The sequence below is a fragment of the Mustela nivalis genome (genome assembly GCF_964662115.1).
Source record: "Mustela nivalis genome assembly, chromosome: 11".
Lineage (NCBI taxonomy): Eukaryota > Metazoa > Chordata > Mammalia > Carnivora > Mustelidae > Mustela > Mustela nivalis.
The window spans coordinates 111,569,156-111,586,110 of record NC_139030.1 but is presented as its reverse complement, the minus strand read 5'-3'; the positions used below and the strand labels follow the sequence as shown (position 1 = coordinate 111,586,110).

At 42.6% G+C, this 16,955-nt stretch overlaps 4 protein-coding genes across 17 annotated transcripts in view; 1 reads left to right on the top strand and 3 right to left on the bottom strand.

Moving 5' to 3' along the window:
* Positions 1-6,322, bottom strand: part of OSGEPL1 (O-sialoglycoprotein endopeptidase like 1) — a 28,080-nt gene extending 21,758 nt beyond the window's left edge. Inside the window, exon 1 of the mRNA XM_082690557.1 lies at positions 6,247-6,322. The gene's annotated coding sequence lies outside the window, so the exon portion shown is untranslated. The remainder of the gene's footprint in view (positions 1-6,246) is intronic.
* The window catches only part of SLC40A1 (solute carrier family 40 member 1), a 747,507-nt gene that overhangs the window by 216,294 nt on the left and 514,258 nt on the right, over positions 1-16,955 (bottom strand). The gene's annotated exons all lie outside the window — the stretch shown is intronic.
* ORMDL1 (ORMDL sphingolipid biosynthesis regulator 1) lies at positions 192-14,646 on the bottom strand. 3 transcript variants are annotated; one of them, XM_082690568.1, is made up of 4 exons: positions 14,574-14,646; positions 11,488-11,668; positions 6,247-6,398; positions 192-2,796 (listed from the first exon to the last, which is right to left on the bottom strand). In XM_082690568.1, the coding sequence occupies exons 2-4, from the start codon at positions 11,659-11,661 to the stop codon at positions 2,661-2,663; spliced, it is 462 nt and encodes a 153-aa protein (XP_082546694.1). In that variant the 5' UTR covers positions 11,662-11,668; positions 14,574-14,646; the 3' UTR covers positions 192-2,660. The 3 variants fall into 3 exon arrangements, with proteins under 3 accessions (XP_082546694.1, XP_082546692.1, XP_082546693.1); XM_082690566.1 differs by lacking the exon at positions 14,574-14,646 and adding an exon at positions 13,762-13,883; XM_082690567.1 differs by lacking the exon at positions 14,574-14,646 and adding an exon at positions 12,647-13,551.
* Positions 13,961-16,955, top strand: part of PMS1 (PMS1 homolog 1, mismatch repair system component) — an 85,605-nt gene continuing 82,610 nt past the window's right edge. For 3 of the 12 annotated variants that reach the window (XM_082690514.1, XM_082690513.1, XM_082690502.1), the window contains exon 1: positions 14,087-15,259. In XM_082690514.1, coding sequence (XP_082546640.1) covers positions 15,067-15,259 — 193 coding nt within the window. In that variant the 5' untranslated portion in view covers positions 14,087-15,066. Of the gene's footprint in view, positions 15,260-16,955 lie in introns of all 12 variants that reach the window. The other 9 variants (XM_082690508.1, XM_082690506.1, XM_082690511.1 and 6 more) reach the window with 8 other exon arrangements.

The window sequence follows — 16,955 nt, the reverse complement described above, 5'->3', positions numbered from 1 at the left end:
TGCCAAATCTGGAGAACAATTGGAACAACAAATGAGGAATGACAATGAACTGTAAGCCAAAAAACATCTGCAAGTCCAAAATAATATAATGATTGAATAAATAAATGTAGAAGGAATAGGGAAGTAGAAAACCACCATGGAACTCCACAGTGATAACTGTTGCCAGGGAAATTCACCAATGAATCCTAAAATTAGTGGTAGTTCTGAACTCATGTATATTTAGAAACTGCCATTCTTTCCTGATTTGAAATTAGGAACAATTACAGCACAATAATTAGTTTTGTTCCAAATAATAGTCACAGTCATTATAGATTTAAAAAAAAATTTTTTTTTTAAACATAAAACGATACAAACTTATGAAATTGGTAAGCTACCATATTTAACACAATCATTCATCCTGGTGTTAAGACCAAAAAGCATATCCCAAATTTGATCACTTCTCACCACTTCATCAGCCATTTTCCTAGTCGGAGCTAGCTCTTGTCTGTAGTAGTTTTCCAACTATTCCTCCTGCTTCCTACTGCTTTACACTTTATTCTCAACATTAGCCAGTAACCCTTAAAAAAAAAAAAAATCAGATCTCTTTAATCTATGTAAAACTATCCAATGGCTTCATCAAGCTTAGAAGAAAATTTGCTTATTACTTTGGCCAATAGAGCCCTCTTATCATCTGACTCTATTTCTCTGACCTCATTTCTTACCACTCTTCTCTTCTTGCTTATCACGCCTTTCTCATCCAAAAATCACCTTAGGAACATTAGTGAAGGCTTTCTGAGGTAGGCTCTCCTGACTTTCACCTGCTTAATATTTTTCCATGTCAGTTATCACTACATGAAATAGTATGTTTTGACTCATTTATTATCTGTTCTCCAATTTGAACCTAAGTTTGTAAGGGAAAAGATTTTGTCTGTCTCGCTTGCAAACCATAGTCACAACACCTAAAACAATACCCACACAAGACTGGGCCCTTAAATATCTATTGAATAAATATTTTTAAAACTTTGAAGGTCGGTGATAAGTGGGGAAAAAAGCAGAAGGCCTGCATTAACAGAAGTAGATTTCTATCTCTGAAGTCTGTGCAAAAATGTAAGCCTTTAAAATGAAGAAAAGCAAAGGAACATTTTTAACTACCTTCATTTTACAAATTTAGTTGCTTAAAAAAACCTTGAAAAATAAATGTGACATTGCTGACTGAATTTGGAGATTACCTGCAATAATCTTACATGAAAGAAAAGTTTTATTCAAGTATAGATTACTGGTTTAAAAATACATGGGAAAAGACAAACATACAAAAGCATTATTACACAACTGATTTCTAAACTCGGTACTTCTGTAATACAAAATAATGATCATTAGCCCCCAAAAGTCAGTTTATTGAAACAAATTGATTTTTCAGTTGGTCTGTAACTCTTTTCACTCAGTTTTGTTTACAAATATTACCGGACTTTTCAGTTTCATCCCGTATCAGAACTTTGTTTTTGACATATGTCCTTCTCAAAGCAGTATAAGTTATTTCTTGTAATTAATGCCAGCTATCGGAAGTGTCTCTAAGCCACAAGAATTCAATGTGGTTGCTGCTTTGGAAACAGTTACCACTCTGGGTTAATCTGCACTAAAATTCATGTATTGAAAGGCAAAACATTAATGGGAAAAGTATGGGGGTTGAGCGCAGGGGATGTAAGAAAAGAAATTTTTTTTTTTTTTTTTTTTTTACTGCAATCCCGCTAAAGACGACTCCATTATTTACTTTGGTACTACTGCTAGGGAAGCAGTTTCTGCCAGACCACAGGTCGGCTAAATAGCTGTCCATTTTGTTTCCTTTTCTAAACAACAGCAGTCTTTCACAATCAGATTGATCAACTAAATAAGCAGAGAGCTTTAACTTATCATATATTTTAACTGTGTGAAATAAATTATTTTCTTCACTGGATTAGCAGCCCTGTGTCTGGAAAGGCAACAAAACCCACTCTGCTCCAAAATGAGAAGTCTGACTCAGAGGCTCTTTATAAGGTGCCTGGCTGTCTTCTATCACCAGTCATGAAGGTGGACCTTCACAGTAACTTAATAAATGTAAAAATGACCTCATCCTTCAATACAGTGTCGAGCCAGCAAAACCAAAAAATTACAATCATAAAGTAGGGATTGGCTTGTATAAAACAAGAGGGAAATATCCTCTTATGTAACACAAGAGGAATATAAAATGATCTGTAATAAACTGTAATAAAAATGATCTGTAATAAACTTGTAAAGAGATGATTCTGGTTTACATGTATGTCTGCTTAAACTGACTGATTGGAAATTTTCTTCTCCTAACATAATGCCCACTCATTATAAGCTAAGGTGTTCTTAGTATCTTATAAATCTCTTCTTTCCTTGGATTTATCTACTATACCCTCACTTTACAGCCATTTAACTTATAAGCTGGGCCTGCCCAGCCTGCCTGTAAAGCCTCTCTTTAGAAAGACACCACATGCATTAGACAGAGGCATCTTATAGTAAATATCTGCCCTTCAAAACAGCATATGAAGAACCAGCAACTGGCACTCCAATGTAAATACTTCTCATTTCACATTATCATGGAAACAGTGCAGTTTCCTAACCACTCCTTCCTTACAGAAAACTCAGTAGCTGTAAACATTTTTGTTCCATTCCAAAGCATTTCAATACTTATTAATTCCAAAGATCCGAACACCATGAAGCTGTGGCATTTTAGGAATTAGCACAGTCAGGAGAGAAGCTGTGTTTAGGATGAAGTGAGTTGGATCATACTTCGTATAGAAACTTGCCAGAAAATATCTGCAGAAATAAAAATTAAAAACATATGTAACATGTAAAATTGGTAAAAAATTTAAAGGTAAAAAAGGCCAGTGAAACAATAAATACCTTTGGGGCCTAAATTAATTTGGGATTTAAAAAGTGATTTAACGGAGACATATACGCACATTTCACATCTCTGCCATTATGTTAAATGCATTTGAAAGAATGTGTTTGCGGGACGCCTGAGTAGCACAGCTGGTTGAGTGTCCAACATTCAGTTTTGGTTCAGGTCATGATCTTGGTGTTGGTGAGAGCAAGCCCTGCAACAGGCTCCACGCTCAGCATGGAGTCTGCTTGGGATTCTCTCTCTCTCTCCCTCTCCAAAATAAATAAATAAATCTTAAAAGAAAACAAGGTGTTTGCTACTTAGTATCCATTAAAGTATAAGGCAATTTCACGTACAGTTTTGTATTTCTGAAGAGAAGATCCAGATCCAAAGCATCTATCATATTTTCAAAGGCTTTGTGATGTACCAAAAGGTTAAAAACTACTGCTATAAAGTGGTAAAAATGGGGTGTTCGTACATTAGTACAATTCAGTATCTTTGAAAGAAATCAAATACTTGATCGCCCTTTTGATGTTCTCATTTCCATATTGTAGCTGTACAGGTTGACAACCAATTTAACTGGAAAACTGACAGACACTGCTGTAAAATTCCAACTGCTTTGCTGAATTGGACATATGTACATATTCAAAGACATTCAACATCTGAGAACTTTTTTTTAACAAGACTAAGCTACCTTTAGGACCATAAACCATCAAGTAAGAATTGTCTAGTTTTACCCAAGGGTACATCAGAGTGCAGACACATCATCTGGCCATGAGAGTATCCTACTATAGAAAAGATGTAAAGACTAAAATATCATACTTTACTTGACCATAACTAAGAAGTTATTCTGCTATGGCTGTTCATCTAATTAGTACTATTAGAGTATACAGGAAAGTATCCTAGTAGCCTTTCCTCTAAGTACTGTCATTAATTTCTAATAAGGGGAAAAAAATATCTTGTATAATATGGTTAGAAAAGAACAGCTATTTTCAGGTATAACTAAAAAATCACAGAGAGCTCCATATATCATTTTCAGAATCATCTAAATTGAGGAATTCTATAATTTTCCACCTATTTCACAAACTATAATCAGAAAAACTTCTGGAAAATAAACCATACTCCTCAACCTTCAGTCTAAACCCTTTCTTCCACATTTCATATACCTGAAGACTGTTTTTATACTTCCTTCACTAACAAAATAGCTTGCATTTAGTAAGCATATCTGCATTTGCATTTAGTAAGCATATCTGATTTCCTACAATCATTATGGGTTTAATGTATAACCTGATATGTTGGAAATAGTTTATCTTCTTGGAATGGTTTCTCATACTGTTACACATGTCCCCCTTTAGGTCTTTTATTAAAGACTAACTTTGTGTGTAAATGACAGGTTCTTAGAAAACTTAGACAACCCTCCAAAGGGATGCAAAACCAAGGTGGGAATTATTTAACTGCAAGATGCCAGATTTGCATTTGCCCATTTCCAGTTACCAAAGGGTATACCGGAAAGAGACCTATATTGAAGTTTAGGATTTTATCTGGGCTCTGGACTCTAACTAGCTGTTAAGACTGAAATAAGTAATGCATTTGAACCTATTTCTTTATCTAAAAATCTGGGATAACATTGCATGCCCCACCTACCTGACAAATGATGATCAAATAAGAAACTATGAAAGCACTCTGAAAAGTATCAATTTATATAGATGGCTTTAATGCTGTTTCTCCAGTTATATAAGGAATTTAATCACAGGATATTTGAAATCATACCTGTGGGTCAAAAATACATTTTTAGAAATATGGATGTTGTACACAGGTACATTTTAGTTGACTATTTTGTGATAGCTCTTACTGAAAATTCAGTAGAAATGTCAGGCTTTTTACATTAATTATAATGCAATCCTCAACATTTTATAGATGAGGAAACTGAGGCTTTCAAAGAAATAGCCAAAAGTCATGCAGCTAGCTAGTAAGCAGTAGAGCTAAAATCCAAATTTAGGGTTGTTTGTATAACTATTATTCCTGTTACTGCACTTATCTTTATTATATCATATAAATCATTAATCTTTTGATGTTAATTTTATAGGGGGCTGGAACAAAACCTTTAAAAATTTCCTCAAAGGGCTATCAATGTAAGAAAAAAGAAATCTATCACTTTATGATCAATTTATTCTTCTCATTTGAAAGAGCCTTCCTTTTTCTGCTCATCTATCTCAAGTTCTAGTTTAAGGAATCCTAAAGCCTCCAAGAAATCTTCCCAGTTATTCCAGACTGCACTGATTTGATCATGGATGCATTACTATATATAAGCTATAAGGTACCCAGTGTTTGACTAAGATATATGTAAAATGTCCATTATACGTATGCAACTACACTGAGTGTGGGATTCAAAGCAATCTATGCAGTGACAAATTCTTTGCACAAACAAATCATTTACAATCACAGATAATACAAAGTGGCATAAATAAGGGATATGTAATAACTACTAAAGCTCAAAACAGACCATTATTACTTAAGGATAGGTGCTAAGGAAAAGACCTTATTGAGGAGGTAGGATCTAAATCTTGAAAGAATGATAAATTAAGAAAGGAGAAGGTATCTGGGGTAGGAGAAATGATTTGAACAAAGACACAGAAATAGGACTACGTATGAAGTATTCAAGAAATACTGGCTAGAAAAGTTTTACCAGATGGGAGGTGGATGGGGGTAAAATAGTCACACAGAGGGAAAACGAGGCAGGAACCACTCTGTGAAAGGCCCTGAATATCAGGTAAAAGGAGGTAACTTAAGGTTAAATGCTTTACAGATAGGTATTATCTCATTTATTTATTATGGCATCAAACTGAGCTATGTACTAGTGGTCAGAATTTCATTTATGAACAAATCAAGCAGGGTGAGTGATAAACACAGGATTTGACCGAGATCTGTTCTACGACGAAAGCCTAACTTCTCTTGTCTATACACTATACAGCAGTGTCTCCCAATGAGTTTGAACATCTAAATTAGGGGCAGGGCCAGGGGGGAGGTGGTCAATCAAATTCATCTGAAATCATCCAAATCCACGTTTAGGAAGATACGGGATAAGATGATATCTTTAGCTTTCTTGTAAGCAACTTAAGGCTATGAGCTAGGATATATTTGACTTGTATAACCCAGAATATCTAAACATACTAATAGGCACACTATGTTGTCTCTATGTATTACTGACTGAGGTAAAAACAGTTCATTTCAGCTGTTAAAAATTTTGCCTGTATTTTATGCTCTGTGGTAGCTATTTATTGGTAGATGTTTCAACAAATATTGTTTCTAATTGAAATTCAACCTACTAAAAGGACCGCTCCCTCTTACCCAATCTTCATACCTAAGAAATTTCCACCACTTACAGAATTATTGGAGAAATTGTGAAAAACTTCCGTGAAGATGTAAACTGTACTCCATAGTCCAGTTGTTCCCAATGAGTTAGGAGCCTTGCTTTACCCTGGTCAGGAGTTTCAAAAGGTGTTCCTTTTACTGCATGCAAAAATACATACATCCCCTGGAAAACAAGCAAGGGGTTATATAATCAATACCAAATATAAAATTAGTATTTGTCAGTAAGCATTAAGATAGTTCCAGAGGGCTTATGACAGTATGGGTGATTCAACTTAACAGCTCAAATTTTAAGCTTTCATAATATTTGTGAAAGGCTGTGGCCAGTTTCTTCAAAGCAAAATAAAACTTCCAGAGGCATATGAATATTATTTGGTGAAAACCAATAAAAGATCAACTGAAACTAACCTGTTTTCATCTTCTATTAAACTGAAAATACACACACACACAAAATCAGGATAACTTTACATCATTACATTTAGGTTTTCTAATACCTTTCCTATTGGGAAACAGGATTATCTTTCTTTCTTTCTTTCTTTCTTTTTTTTTTAAGATTTTATTTATTTGACAGAGAGACAGAGCCAGAGAGCGCAAGCAAGGGGAGTGGCAGAGAAGGCAGCAGCTTAACTAACTGAGCCACCCACTCAGGAAACAAGAGTATCTTATCCCTGATGTATAGGAATGTTTAGGGTCATATTAATAAATCTGATGATACTTACAAAATTATAAAAACATACAAATTCATAAATAGTAATAAAATTTCTGCATTGGGGAAAATGGTTTTGAAAATATTAAGACTGTCTTTGTCTCAATGGTTCTTTTCTAACACAACAAAGATGGTTATATAGTAGATATAATGTTCAACTCAATTTGGTTTTCAAATCACCACCGTGCCCCAATAGTGTTTCTTTTGAAGTTAATTTTTAAAAAGATTTATTTATTGATTTAAAGGTTGGGGCAGAAGGAGAAGGAGAAAAGCCAGATGCGGGGCTCAATCTTAGGATGCCAAAATCATGACTGGAGTCAAAATCAAGAGTCAGATGTTTAATCAACTAAGCCACATAGGTGGCCCTGAAGTTAGCTTTTTTGAAAGTATAAAACATTACTAAAATCCATTCTATCTGGGGATATGTTTGAACATCTAATTTTGTCATTAGGAAAAAAACCAATATATGCTAGATTTTGTATCCTTGATTTTATGATTCTATTTAGATCATTGGTAGTACTTCATTGCAGGATGGATCACTGAGGCACCAGTAACAGAATATTCTTGCCTAAATATTATCATCAGTTTTCGTCTTAGAAGTCACAATGAGGTGTCTTTTTTGCTTCTTCAACTTTTAATAAATATATGGGAAAAAAAAGAAAAATTAGTGGTTTGAAATTTTATATTATTAACTAAGTTAAGAGGGCCATTCTTTTCAAAACTGAGTCTACTTTCCAGTTACTCCATCAGGCATTTCAAAAGTTGTTTAGCTACAATAACACCTAAGCTATACAGAAACACACTCTTGTTCTATTGGATTTAAGTCAAAAAGCATTTAATAAATGGCTTATATGTACAGAACACATGACATGTATGCACATATGAAACTGAGTAAGAAACGTCCACAGCCTTGAAAAAAATGCAATCTTCTATAAGACAGTAAGAAAAAGACATCCAGAAGCAACTATAATGTAGGGAAGAAATCGCTACCAAAGGTACAGTCAGAGTATATGGCCAATGTGGAGGTTCTTTGCTGCTGAGGCAAAAGCTATGATGCTACCTTATCAACTATCTCATTCTTGAAGGTTCAGCTCAAGCGACAACTCCTTGTGAAGCCTCCCTCATTAGTAATAGCTTATGTGCTTGTATAGAATTTTATTAAAAATACTTTTATTTCTAGCACAATATATTTTGTTAGAATTGTTTACATGTTGTTCTCCCATTAGCCTGAACACCTCAGGAACAAAGGTTGGTATACAGCAAGTACTAGATACTAAGCCAAGATGACACTAAGCTAAGGAATGTTAATTCTGTAAGCACAAGGAAACCATTCTCACATGGGCTTTACAGGAGACAATTAAACAGAAACTGTCTGTTAAATTCTGAAGAGTATAGGACCCAAAAAGTTAAGAATCTCTACTCTAACCCATGCATGTATTAGAAACATCAAAGAGAAAAACAATCCTCTCATTATTTCCTTCAAATTACATGTTATCACTAGTGTTTAAAATATTCAAACAGAAATATCTTATATAGGGGCACCTGGGTGGCTCAGTGGGTTAAAGCCTCTGCCTTCAGCTCAGGTCATGATCCCAGGGTCCTGGGATCGAGCCCCACATTGGGCTCTCTGCTCCGTGGGGAGCCTGCTTCCTCCTCTCTCTCTGCCTGCCTTTCTACCTGCTTGTCAAATAAATTAAAAAAAAAAAAAAAAAAAAAGAATATCCTATATATCCTTTTCAGTTAAAAAGAATAAAATCTTATCTGACCATACATCTTCTACCCCATTATTTTTAATAGTTATTCCATAAAATTAAGTGATGGAAAATTTATACCCAAATCAAAAAAATTGGGGAAGAAAATATGTAGCTCATGGTTAGCCGTTAATATTTACTGGCTAAAAATGCAGAACATTTTCATTCTTTAAAAAGCTAGGCTGAGAATTCTGTGAAATATTAATACCTCTAAAAGTGAACTATAGCACTGTAAAAATGAATAAAAACAATCACTGTTGGCTTCTACTGTATGGTTCAGAAAGTTAAAGGCAGTAATTTTTCTAACCACGGATAACAAGTAGGTCTATTTTCCCATTTAAAAGGGCTCAGGACTATTTAATATTTTATTGGTTTAATGTACTCTGTCTTCAAAGGAAATTTAAAACTGGAGTCATGTTAATTGCTACATCAATGGCTGGTAGTTAGGTTTTTAGTGTGGTGAACTAATAAGTCAAAAGTGTGCTTTCAAACAAGTTGTCAATTACCTATGCTTTGTTCAGAGACATATACTGTATTTCAAAATCTCAGTCGACCAACTTGAAAACATCTGGGCAAGGGAAGAGGGTAACTTCTAAAGTATATTTAATACATGTGCCACTGGAGAAGGGAAACTTATATGAGAACACAGACTAATTCAGCAAGCAGTTACATAGGTCTTTAGAGATATGGGAAATAAGGAGACAGATTCCTAATTATAAAACTATGACAAATACACTTAAAAGAATGCAGCATAGAAGTTCTGTAGCTTCCTGGAGATGGAGATACTCGAGTAGTTTTCCTGGACAAGTAGAAATCTGCTCAGCAGAGGAGGGTTGAGGGAGGGTATTAAAATAGTGGGAAAAGAGCCTAAGCCAAAATAAAAAGATAAGATAATTTTCATTACTGTTAGAGCAATACTCATATTTGGAGATGCACTGAGATAAGGTTGAGTCCTTTTCTTGACACTGTACTGTTATCAACTGGTCTTGTATGCCACATAAGGAACTTATTTTACTATGAAATAATAAGGATTCATAGAAGGACTCAGAGCATGACTTGAGCATATGTGCATTTTAAAATAACTCTCTGCCAAATTGGAATGGAGGATGGTAGCGGAACATCAAGGAATCCATTTAATCTACTAGAGTAATCCACCTGAGAAAAAAATAAGGGCACAAATTATAGCAATGCCAGTGGGGATCAAACTGAGACAGTAAAGCAGTAAAACAGGGCTCTGACTAAATGGATATGGAATGCAGAGGAAAAGGAGTTAATCTAAAATAGACTGACCACGTATCTTAGACAGCATGAATGGTCCTGATTTACACTTATTTTCTTGGAACAGTTTTTATTAGCGCTCCCTTTTACTCTCAAAACAGTCTCAATTTGGATAATTCTTTACATGAATCACTTTACCTTTGACATTCAGCTATCTGGCTTGATTTACCAGACAGACAGTGGTGCCTTTAGATTAGATCAGGAAAAAAGCCAGAGGAACAGGTTGTGAGTGGTAAGGGAGAGACCAGGAATGAGTTCAATTTATAATTGTTTGGCTTAAGGTACAAGGTGATCTGGCAGTAAGGATGAAGTAATCTTGATAGAATACACAGAATAAAAAGAGATGAAGAACTGAACCTTGGGGGCAGAAATATTTAGGAGAGGAAAACAGAAGGAAGAATTTACAAGAAAGAGAAAAGGGAAAATGAGAAATATATCTAGGAAAAAGTGATCTCATGAAAGCCAAAGAAAACGAATTATAGTAAAACGGATATAACTCCTATAAAATATTTCAGAGAAGTCACTACTTAAAAATAGTCCTACCAAAGTCCATCACATAAAATGGACTAAATGACATTTATTTGTTTTTGTCACCACATTACCCTTGTTCTCCTCCAAATTCAAATACCCTTCAGAAGATAGGAACTAAAAATATTAATTTAAAAAAGAACTATTTCTCCTATATTTCCCTGCCTTAATATCCCATGTTCCTCATTTTCTGGATATCTTTAAAAATATAATTAGTCTGGAGTCAATTATAAGTCTCAACTAATGGATTTCTCCTCTTTCATTCTGCCTTCTTAGACTGTTAAAGATAAGAGAGGTCACTATCAGCAGTTTAGAAAGGACTGAAGTTTAACAAGGATTGAAATCAAAGATGGTTATTAGTCTCCAGTTAATCAAAAACCATAATTACTTCTGAAGCATTCTTGTTAGTCAATATATTGTAACAGCCTGAACTAGTGTCTTGTAATTTTTGCTAAAATGACCTACTATTTTCTAGATTCCATAAAACCATAAGGAAGAAAAAAGAGGTCTTACTCAGAAAAAGGGCCCAATGTTTAAATATTAAGTATTATAGAAAAAAATGTAATCCTATTCCAGGTTAGAATTCTTCAAAATTGTCACATGTATTAAAAAAAAATCACTGAACTGTACACTTCTAAGTCAGCAAGTTTTATATTCTATACTATATGATTAAATCTCAATAAAACTATTAAACTAAGTCATGTGTTTTTCTTTTTTATAGCATAAAGCTTTAAACTTTTTAAAAAATTGTTTAAATACACATAACATAAAACGTAGCATCATAATCACTTCTAAGTGTTACAGTTCAGTGGTATTAAGTGCATTCACACTGATATGCAACCATCACCACCATCCATCTCCAAAACTCTTTTCATCTTACAAAACTGAAACTGTACCCATTCAACAGCAACTCCCTTTTTCTTCTTCCCTCAGTCCCTGACAAATACTAAACCTTAGGTTTTTAGGTGCTTTGTATAAAGTGAAATTCTTACCAGATTATGTATAACATTTGTTAAGGTCCAAGCAACAGGAACACTGAAGAAGGGAATGCTGAGTAGGACAATATGAAGCAAGCCAACTCCTAAGGCATATGTTAGCCACATACCCCGGCTGTTCATTACACGGGTATTTGGATTCACCTCACTGTGGGCAACTCCAACATTCATGTTTGCTCTGCAGGAAAGCAATGAAATGAATTAACAATGATATAACTGGAAACGTAAACAGTCTTCATTCTGGCATGATAAACTAAGTGTCACTGGGATCATTTTTCTCTAGTTCTGTAAGAGAACACACACACCCACCAAAACTTAGTACTTGCAGATGCTAATGAAGGCAGTAAATAACTGTTAACATCGGACTTCAGGGTAAGACAAACAACACTTATTTTTATGGATCTTATTGAAAAACTAAATTAAAATCTCTTTCCTAAAGCTTGTCTTCTAGCATGTTGTTTTTACTAAATGAAATAATGGACAGGAAAACGCAAACGGAAAGCGAAAACCTATACTTTATTATATCATGAAACCAACGTGAAAGTTCAGGAGAAAAATGTACGAACAGAAAAAAACTAGCATAAAAAAACAAAGCTGCAGTATTATTTGCAATACTCAAGACATGGAAGCATCCCAAGTGTTCATTCCCATGTGAATGAATAAAGATGTGTGGATGCAAATATATGTATAATAGAGCATTATTTAGCCATGAAAAGGAATGAAAACTTGTCATCTGCAACAACGTGGATGGACCTAGAGGATGTAAGGCTAAAGTGAGGGAAGTTACAGAAAGACAAACAATATATTTCACTTACATACGGAATTTAAGAATCAAAACAAACAAAAAGACCAAAAAACAAAACAAAACAAAACAAACCACTCTTAACTACAGAGAACAAACGGGGGGTGGTTGCCAGAGGCGGCCGGTGAGAGGGGATGGGTGAGATACTAACGGGGATTAAGACTACGTTTATCTATCTTGGTGAGCACTGAGAAACTAGAGTCGTTAAATCATTCTATCGCACACCTGATACTAATACGTTTGCTAATCATAATTGAATTAAAGACAGAAAAAGGCAAAGTGGATCCAGCCAGTCTTCTTCTGAATAGCGGACTCTTGTTGCTTCCAAAGAGCGGTCAGGATCAAATCACTGACCCTGGGGGAACTCAGGCGGTGGGAAACCGGTGCGGTCCAGGGCGAAGGTTGGTTTCTCAGTGTCAGGAGAAGGGAAGTCACAACCACGAGCCTTTCCTCCTCTAACTCAACTCCCCTGCAATGTTAGTTCTCGGTTGTCCGGAGTTGTTCCTTCCACGGCACTGGAGAGGACGGTCGCAGGAAGACGGGGTATTGGTCCCCAGGGACTGCGAGGCCGACGCTGCCTCGGTTCCCAGCCTCCCTCGAAGGCAGCAGCGGCCCCGGGGACGGCCGCCCGCGAGGCTGCAGGGCGGGAGGGGACGGCGCGCCCGCGACAGGTCCGAGAAGCCGCCGGCCGCGGGGTCCCGCGAGTGGCCGCGACCGAGGAATCGCTCCCAACGCCGTCCCGCTGCGCTTCCGGAGCGAAGGGCCGCACTCGCTCGGCCAGAGCGCCCGGCTCCGCGGCCGGCTCCGCGGGCGCAGCGGGACACGCCGGGCCGCGCCGGGCCGCGCCGGGGCTCGAGGGGCCGCGCGCCCGCGCTGCTGCGGAGCCGGAGGCGCCGTCACCGCGTCCCCGTCTTCCCAAGCCGCAGGCCGGGCTCCGAGGAGCCGCAGCACAGTCTGTCCACCTTCCGCGGTGGGAAAGAAAACTGCAAAGCGCTGCACATTTCCGTGGAGCTGGAGGCACAGGGGCCGCGCCCCGCCCCAGGGCAGAAAGTCTTCCCCGGCGTCCGCCGCGCTCCGTCAGGGCTTCGGACCGTGAGGAGCCGCGCGGCTCTGCCCCCGCCGGGGCCTCCAGGGCGGCGACGGCCCTCCCGGGGACTCCCTCGCCCGCCCGACGCCGCGCAGCGCCTACCGCCGGCGGGGGCGCTCGGCCCGCGGACGCTCCGCTAAGGCCGCGGCGGCTCCCACGCCCGCCTCAGACTCGCCCCTTCCGGCTCGGGGCCGCCCCGCCCACAGGACCGCGGCGAGCGACGAGGTCCCGGGACCCGCCTCGGAGGCCCTCGGGTCCGCGCCCGCCGACCCGGAGCCGCCGACGCAGCCGCAGTCCACCTTCCCCGCCAGCCTCCCTGCCCAACAGCGCCTTCCCGCCGCGGACAGCAGCCCAGCCCCCGCGGCCGCTCGTGCCCACTCACCCGCCGCCTCAGTCCCGGCGGCCCGCTCGGAACCCGTCAGCGCGCGGGCGACGGCTGCTCCTGAGGCCCCCGCGCCACCGATCGGCTCCGCGCGGCGCCGCACAGCTTGCGGAAGCGACCGGAGCGGAACGCGCCGCCAGGGGATTGGCTGCGGGCAGCGTCCATCCCACGCCGCCTGGGCGGGGCGGGACTAAGAGCTGCGCGCCCAGTGCCCGCCCCGCCGCGCACGCCTGGGGGCGGGTCCGGGGCCCGGGAGGTGGATCCTGGGAGCTCGGCGGCGCCCGGCTGGTCCGCCTGTGGGTGGCCGTCGCCCCCGCGCGCGCGAGAAGGTAGTGTTGTGCGCCTGACGGCGTTCATTCTCCCCTTGTCGGTCTCCAGAGCCCCTTGCCCTCGGCTCGCCGGGTTGGGCGCGAGGGCACCTCCGGCAGCCCTGCGCCGCCCGCGCGCTCGGCCCCCAGCCCGGAAGGGGCGGGAAGCGGGCGCCGCCGGGCTCGGGCGCGCGCGTGGAGCGCGGCCTCTCGGCGGGGCTCGGCGGGCGTCGGACCGCTTCGGCGCTTCCTGACTGAACGCCGCGGGGGCTTCGCTGCAGCGCGCGGCCGCGGCCTTCTGAGGGCGGGATTCCAAGTTTGTGCGGGCGGACGCCGTGCGACGGCCGCGGCCCGCAGCCGGCTGCGTGTGGTGCTGTGTGGCGGCGCGCTCGGGGCGCAAGCGGACCGCCGCTGGACCGTGGTCTCGCCTGGCGCCGTGGGTGCGCCCGCAGGCGGGGAGGCGCGGGGGACGCGCCGACGAGGTGCGCTGCCGCGTGCGCTCACCTGAGATGGAGAGAAGGTCGGGCTGTTCGGGGCGAGCCTCGTCGCCGTGGCCGTTCCCGACGCCGATCGCCTCGCGGAGCCTACGTGCGGCGACGCTGCGACTTGGAGTCGGGAGCCGGGCCGGATCTGCGCGTCGGGAATTCCCGTTGGCTCCGCAGTGGGCCGGCTGGCGTGCGAAGTGAGCGGCGTCCTCCTGTCAGCCTCCGGCCGCACACTCTCGCCTTCTTTTCTAGGCGCCTCGCGGGCCCTCAGCGACTTTGCGGACGGTCTGTTGCAGGCGTGTTCGGTTCCCTCCCGCGAGTGTGGACGGAGCCGGAGCCCGGACGCGCGCCCGTTCCGTGCTTGTGACGTCAGCCGCCCCCTCACGGCCCTGGGGCACTCGGGGCGCAGGTGGTCGAGCCCTTGCCGGGTCCCCAGGTTCGCTGGGGCTGGGAGAGCCCGTGAAGTCGGAGCTCGGCGGCAGAGACCGAAACGGGAGGTGGCAGAGCCCGTGATGAGTGTCGGGTCGGAAGTCGGGCAGCCTGCGGTGCGCAGTGCCGGGAGGGCAGCCTCCTCTCTCGCGGCGGGGCTCCAGCTCGCAGCAGCCGGCGCGCAGCGGAGGCCGAGGGCCGCGGGCCGCGGTGGAGGCCGCCCTGTGAGCCGAGGAACGAGCGAGTGCCACCGCGTGGAGAGGCCGCTCGTGTGGTGTGCGAGTTTCCTGTGCATCTGGGGCCGGTGGGACGGGCTCCGAGACGGAAAGGGCCAGGTTGACGGAGGGTGCGCTTTGCCTGACGAGCGGGGGGAGCGCTTCAGGAGCTTGAAGCGGGAGAGCGCCCTCGAGGGATCCAGACGCGGACCGAGCTGTGTCGCCTGAGGTGGACGCAGACTGACGGGCGCTTCCGCCCTGCTTCAGGAGAAGTGTCCTGGGGCTGAGCAGCGGTCGAGGACCCGCTTGAGAACCCGAAGCAGTAGGTCGGGTGGTGTGGCGGCGTGTGGAAAGCGTAGAGGATCTCCAGCGCGACTTGAGGGTTCTCTGCCGGCCTGTGCGACTCGGGAGCATGGCCTTGGCAGTCAGGCGTGTGCATCGGTCACGCACTAGCTTTGTGATCTGGAGTCTTGTCAACTCTCGCCGTTTGCGAGAGCGGAATGATAGGGCAGCTGTGAAGATTCAGAGGGGATTTTATATGTATATGTAAAGTTGCTTATGGTCGCTGTTACTTTTATTATCAAATAGAAGCACAACGACAGTTAAATACAGAAAGATCGGAGATTAGTTTGGGGCATGTTTAAGTGTGGGTTTCCTCCGAGTTACCCAAATGATGATGAGGAGAAGGCTCTTGGAAACGAGGTCCGGACAAAAGGCTGGTTCGGAAATACAGGTGAGATAGGAGATGACAGGAGCCAGTTAAAGAGAGTTTATAAAGGGAGGGAATTAAGGCAGTGGTGACTTGCTAGGAAGGAGGACGCTCTAGCTAAGGTTTACGTTGAAATGCTGACAAAAATTTCTTTTTGTGACCCTTGATTAGTATTCTTCAAGTGATTACTGTGAGTGAAATGCTCTGATTATTCCATGTCGCATCTAGAAACACATAACATATAACTGCCTGTGTTCAGAAGTTCTACAGGTCAGGACGGGTGTGATAAACATTCAACAGGTAATGTGAACCAAGCTCCTTAGGAATGTAGACGGAGGAGAGGGTCATTCCTGATTGGGTGGTCAGAAAGGACCATGTTACAAGTGGCTGTGGGACCGGCTCTAGGATGATAGACAGGATTGCACTACGAGGAAGTAGAGATACAAGGAGGATGGGATTGCTGGCAAAGAAGATTGAGATTTCTGATCTTATTAATTAAGAATAGTGTGGATTCGGACGTCTGAGTGGCTCAGTGGGTTAAGCCTCTGCCTTCAGCTCAGGTCATGATCTCAGGGTCCTGGGATCAAGCCCCATGTTGTGCTCTCTGCTTGGCGGGGAGCCTTCTTCCCCCTCTTCTGCCTGCCTCTCTGCCTACTTGTGATCTCTCTCTCTGTCAAATAAATAAATAAAATCTTTAAAAAAAAAAAAAGGATAGTGTTTATTAAGGGAAATAGCAAAGTGAAGTAGAGGGTAGGGGGTGTAAGGTTTTCCGACGAAATAAACACACCACCAGGCAAAGTGGGTGCAAGGCAAGATTTATTAAAAACGCTCTCCGGTGAAGTTTCAGCGCTCAGGAGAAGGGGAGCCAGGAAAGTTGCGCCGGGAGGAGGTGGGCACCCTCGGGCGAGGTTCCGCCACTCTGGAAAGCAGAGTGGCGGAAGTCGCGCCCAAGTCAGGGAGGAGGGGGGCTTTTAAGGGGTTTTGGGGAAAGCTCAGGGGTCTTTTGGCAAGTTTCCCTTATTTGGATATCCCGCCTGCTCATCGGGAT